Consider the following 5169-nt stretch of genomic DNA (forward strand, 5'->3'; position numbering starts at 1 on the left):
CCTGGGGGTGCTGCTTTGGGCCTCAGTTTTCCCCAGGCTCATCCCTCTGCTCCGCATCGCCGCAGGCCTCCCTGGGCTCCCCGCCGCGGCCACGGGCGCTCTCGGAGCGTGAGCCCATCCTCGACCCCTCCCTGCACCAGCACCTCGAACGCAAGATCAAGTGAGAGGGGGAAGGGTGTGGGGCGAGGGGTGGAGAGGGGCTCTGGGCCAGTGGTGTGGCAGGAGGGCAGCTGGGAAGCTGTGAGATAAGGCTGGGAGATGACCTGTGGCGCAGTGGTGCAGCCATGGAGTGGTTTGCCTATCCCAACCCTCCTGCCGTGTCTCCGCAGCTTCGTGGCCGGCGTCATCCACCCGTGGCGAGTGACCGCCTTCGAGCGGCTGCTGGGGCGTGCCTGCCGTGGGTACCTGGTGGCCTCCTTCGTGGAGATGCCCGAGCCCATGGAGGACCCGGCCTCGGTGAGGCAGCACCTGGGGGGAGCTGGCACAGCTGTGGGGGCCGGGATATCGGAATGACACAGACTGTGCTGTCCCCAGGGCGAGAGCATCACCTGGGTCATCTTCCTCATCTCCTACTGGGGCGAGCAGATCGGGCAGAAGATCCGTAAGATCTCGGACTGGTGAGTGTGCGCCCACAGGGAGGTTTATTTAGTAACACCCACTCTGGACCCCACTGCGGGGCCGGGCTGGGGAGCCCTGACACGGCAATGTCCCTCTGTCCCAGCTTCCACTGCCAGGTGTATCCGTACCCGGAGAGCGAGGCCAGCAGGACAGACACCATTACCGGGCTGCACAGCCAGATCCAGGACCTCAGTGTGGTGAGCTGGGCATCATGAAGGGATGTGGGGGCCATGCTGGGTCTGCCATCCCTGACACAGGTGCCCACAGGTGCTGGAGGAGACAGAGCAGTACCTGGCACAGGTGCTGGACAAGGTGGCGCTGGCGCTGCCCACCTGGCGCGTGCAGGTGCAGAAGATGAAGGCCATCTACCTCGTCCTCAACCAATGCAGCTTCGATGTCACCGAGAAGTGCCTCATCGCCGAGGTCTGGTGCCCCGTGCGGGACCTCACCCAAGTGCAGGATGCCCTGCGCCAGGGATCCGTGAGTGGCTCTGTGTCCTCGTCCTGGGCATGCTTGGTGTCCCCATGTCCTTGCACCAGGGGTTGTTCGGTATATCCATGTCCTTGTTCTGGGGTTGCTCAGTGTCCTTGTGTCAGGAGTTGCTCTGTGTTCCCATGTCCTCGTGCCTGGGTTTCTTGGTGTCCCGTGTCTTCATGTCAAGGGTTTCTCGGTGTCCCCATGTCCTCATGCCAGGGGTTGTTCTGTGTCTCCATGTCCTTGTTGTGGGGTTGCTCAGTGTCCCCCTGTCCTCATGCCAGAGGTCGCTTGGTGTCCCTATGTCACCTCATCATGGTGGGGCATGTGCCGGGCTGGGGGTGGGTGCCAGGATCAGGCTCCAGGTGCTGGGTAGGGGGTGCTGGGGGCTGGTGCCAGGAAGGGGGGTGTTGTGGGGTGGGTGCCAGGATCAGGTTCCGGGCGCTGTTCCCGCAGTACCAGAGCGGCTCCAGTGGGGCGTCCTCCGTGCCGCGCACCCCCACCCCGGAGAGCCCCCCCACCCTCATCCGCACCAACAAGTTCACTGCCGGCTTCCAGAGCATTGTGGATGCCTACGGGGTGGCCAGTTACCAGGAGGTGAACCCCGGTAAGGCCCTCGGCACCCCCTGAGGCCCAGGGCTGGGAGGGGACACCTTGTGTAATGCAGTCCGTGTGTCCCACAGCACCCTACGCCATCATCACCTTCCCCTTCATCTTCGCCATCATGTTCGGGGACGTGGGGCACGGGCTGCTCATGTTCCTCTTCGCGCTCTGGATGGTGCGTTACGAGGACAGCCCCCGCCTGCGGCAGGGCACCAACGAGGTGGGAGCAGGATGGAGCAGGATGGAAGGGTGGGACGCGGTTGGAGACATGGGATAGGGTTGGGGGCATGGAGGGGGGGTTGGAGGTGTGGGACATGGTTGGGGATGTGGGATGGGGTTGGATGATACAGGGTGTGGCTGGTGGCTCAGGACAGGGACAATATGGATCAGGGCTGGTGGTGTGGGAGGGAAATGGCGTGGGGCAGGGGAGGTGGTGAGGGACATGGGAGCTGTGTTTGTCCCCCCAGATCTGGCTGATGTTCTTTGAGGGGCGCTATCTCATCCTGCTCATGGGTGCTTTCTCCATCTACACCGGCTTCATCTACAACGAGTGCTTCAGCAAAGCCACCGCCATCTTCCCCTCTGCCTGGAGTGTGGCCACCATGGCCAACCGCTCCTCCTGGAGGTGTGGTCTCACCCCTGTGCCCCCTGCCCGGGTCCCCATCTCCCTGCTGGCACTGACATCCCTCGTTCTGCCCCCAGCTCTGCATACCTCGCCACCCACCCCTCTCTCACCCTGGACCCCAATGTCACCGGTGTCTTCCGAGGGCCGTATCCATTTGGGATCGACCCAGTGAGTGTCCCATGGGGATGACAACGAGGTGGGACCCTTTTTGGGGTCGTGCAGAGTCTCACCCACCTTGTTCATGACAGATCTGGAGCTTGGCCACCAACCACCTCAACTTCCTCAACTCCTTCAAGATGAAGATGTCTGTGGTGCTGGGCATCGTGCACATGGGCTTCGGCGTCGTGTTGGGGGTCTTCAACCATGTGTGAGTCCTTGGGCTGTGCCCACGGGCTCTGGTCATGCCAAGGGGACCGGGATTGGACTCACCTGGGTGGGATGGGGGTGGCAACTGGGGTCTTGTATCCCTACACCTTGATGGGAGCCGAGGACATGCGAGGGTGAGGAGAGACAGGCTGAGCATGGCCGATGTCCTCCCACCCAGGCACTTCCAGCAGCGGCACCGGCTGGTCCTGGAGTTCCTCCCGGAGATGATTTTCCTCCTGGCGCTTTTTGGCTACCTGGTCTTCCTCATCTTCTACAAGTGGATCAAGTTCAGTGCTGCTGACTCCCTGGTGGCCCCCAGCATCCTCATCCACTTCATCGACATGTTCCTCTTCACCTCCAATGCCGAGAACCTCCCACTCTACCCAGGGCAGGTACCACCCCACACCCTGGCAGGCACCTACTCCCCACCCTGGCTGGGAGAGCGGGTGTCAGGAATGGGGCTCTTCTCAGATCAGGCAGGCCCCAAAGCTCTGTCCCTGTGCCGCAGGTGCCGGTGCAGATGGTGCTGGTGGTGCTGGCGCTGGCGTCGGTGCCCGTCCTGCTCCTGGGGACGCCGCTGTACCAGTGGTGCCGGCAGCGCGCCCCGAGGACGGTAAGGCTGGGGGCCATGGGGGGCTCCATGGGGGTCATGGGGAGGTCTCACTGCTGGTGCTGTTGCGGTGCAGCCGGTGTCCATGGGGGAGCAGGAGCCGCTGCTAGAGGGGCAGGAGGCCGGGAACTCCGTCAACGCCACCAAGGAGGACGTGGAGAGCGGGGGGCACAGCCCTGATGCCAAGGTGAGGGGCATCCAGGCAGGCTTGGGTGGTGGGATGGGGGTGTCTGTGCCCCTTGCTGATGTCCCGTGTCCCCTTTCTCTCTGCAGCACTTGGACTTCACTGAAATCTTCATGCACCAGGCAATCCACACCATCGAGTACTGCCTGGGCTGTGTCTCCAATACTGCGTCCTACCTGCGGCTCTGGGCGCTCAGCCTGGCGCACGCCCGTGAGTCCCCTTGGTTCCCCCTTGCCCCTCTCAGAGCCAGGGAGACCCTCACTCCCCTCTCCTGCCCATCTCCCTCCAATTCCCAGAGCTCTCGGAGGTCCTGTGGACCATGGTGATGCGGAACGGCTTCGTGCGGCTGAGCTATGTGGGCGGCGTGGTGCTGGTGCCCGTCTTCGCCGCCTTCGCCGTGCTGACTGTGGCCATCCTGCTGGTGATGGAGGGGCTCTCCGCCTTCCTCCATGCCCTGCGCCTGCACTGGTGAGCCCCCAAAGCTGATGGGTTACTGGTTGAGTCTGGGGGGCGTGACAGACCTCCCAGAGCACCCCTCACCCCCCTCTCCTTGCCAGGGTGGAGTTCCAGAATAAGTTCTACGTGGGTGCTGGGTACAAGCTGTGCCCTTTCGCCTTCGCCCCGGACACCTGGGAATAGCCATGCCATGGAGATTACAGGGACTTGGAACGGTGGCTGCACCCCAAATTCCCCTCCCTGGATCCCTGGAGCCTCCTTGGCAGTGAATAAAGCCATCCCTGTGGCTCCCCCCAGCTCTGCGTTGCCATTGCGTGGGTAGGAGGTGCAGGGGGGGCTTGGGGGTGCCCCCAGTCACTGTTGGCCATAGCTGAAGGTGGGGGCCATGGCAGGGCCGTAAGTGCTGAGTGGGGGGAAGGTGGGCAGGGGGTAGGGCAGGGTGCGGGGTTTGGCCCCCACATAGACACCAGGGGGGCAGTTGAGGGGCTGGAAGGTGGGTGCAGGGAGCTCAGGGAAACTGGGGGGTGCTGCTGGTTGTTGGGGGGCAGCAGCCAGAGCCCCACGGCTGCGTGGAGCCCCTGCGGCGGGGAGAGGCAGCAGCAGGGGCTCGGCTCCCCCTGCAGCCCCCCTACCTTTCTCCTGCTTCTCGGGGTGAGGGGGCAGCGGCGTGGCCCGGGCATGGGGCATCGCACCCAGCAGGGACCCTGCTGGCACCCCGCACCTGCAAGAGAGGTGGGGTGGGGGCTCAGGGCTCGACCTCCTCGCCCTGGTGTGGGGGCGGCATCCGGGGGTGCCTTACCATGGCTCAGGGTCGCCATCCCGAAATCCCTTGGCGAAGGGGTTGCTGGCGATCTTCAGCTGGGTGATCTGCAGAGGGGAAGCAGGGTCAGGGAGTCCTGGGAGGGTGCCCCGGTGTCCCCCCAGCCGGCGCTCACCCGGTGGTTCTGGTAGGCCGTCACTGCCATGAACTGGGTCTCGGGGAAGCTGAAGGACTTGAAGTTCTGGTGGGCAAAGCGCTCGCTGTCACGCCGTGGGTCCACGAAGACGACGTGGAAGCGGGGCTGGTAGCGGTGCATGGAGTTGAGGATGATCTGGGGGCGGGAAAGAGGAGGTGGCAGGACCCCCCCGGGCAGGGGTGCACTGTATCCCCCCATCGCCCACCCTGCAGCAGGGTCCTCACGTGGCCATTGTCATCCAGGAGGTTGTTGGTCAGCTTGAGCTTGTCGAAGGACA

At 64.0% G+C, this 5169-nt stretch overlaps 2 protein-coding genes across 2 annotated transcripts; one reads left to right on the forward strand and one right to left on the reverse strand.

Moving 5' to 3' along the window:
• The first annotated feature begins 337 nt into the window (after positions 1-337).
• TCIRG1 (T-cell immune regulator 1, ATPase H+ transporting V0 subunit a3) lies at positions 338-3952 on the forward strand. The gene is made up of 14 exons (XM_017733735.1): positions 338-456; positions 535-617; positions 722-815; positions 886-1098; positions 1549-1699; positions 1776-1915; positions 2163-2320; positions 2398-2488; positions 2569-2687; positions 2865-3078; positions 3195-3299; positions 3373-3483; positions 3570-3690; positions 3777-3952. Exons 1-14 carry the CDS (start codon positions 427-429, stop codon positions 3950-3952), a joined length of 1806 nt encoding a protein of 601 aa, XP_017589224.1. The 5' UTR covers positions 338-426.
• A 775-nt stretch (positions 3953-4727) lies between these two features.
• On the reverse strand, positions 4728-5163 carry TBX10 (T-box 10). Its single transcript, XM_017733737.1, has one exon. The coding sequence runs from the start codon at positions 5088-5090 to the stop codon at positions 4791-4793; it is 300 nt and encodes a 99-aa protein (XP_017589226.1). The 5' UTR covers positions 5091-5163; the 3' UTR covers positions 4728-4790.
• Between the last annotated feature and the right edge of the window lie 6 nt (positions 5164-5169).

Source organism: Corvus brachyrhynchos, unplaced genomic scaffold, assembly GCF_000691975.1.
Source record: "Corvus brachyrhynchos isolate BGI_N302 unplaced genomic scaffold, ASM69197v1 scaffold165, whole genome shotgun sequence".
Lineage (NCBI taxonomy): Eukaryota > Metazoa > Chordata > Aves > Passeriformes > Corvidae > Corvus > Corvus brachyrhynchos.

Excerpts from the sequence above, each read along its gene's own strand:
- TBX10 (XM_017733737.1), bottom strand. The coding sequence starts at position 5,090 with ATGGGGGGATACAGTGCACCCCTGCCCGGGGGGGTCCTGCCACCTCCT.
- TCIRG1 (XM_017733735.1), top strand. The coding sequence starts at position 427 with ATGCCCGAGCCCATGGAGGACCCGGCCTCG. Across the intron at positions 2,688-2,864 it reads TTGGGGGTCTTCAACCATGT|GCACTTCCAGCAGCGGCACC; the intron begins GTGAGTCCTTGG and ends CCTCCCACCCAG. Across the intron at positions 3,300-3,372 it reads GGCAGCGCGCCCCGAGGACG|CCGGTGTCCATGGGGGAGCA; the intron begins GTAAGGCTGGGG and ends GTTGCGGTGCAG.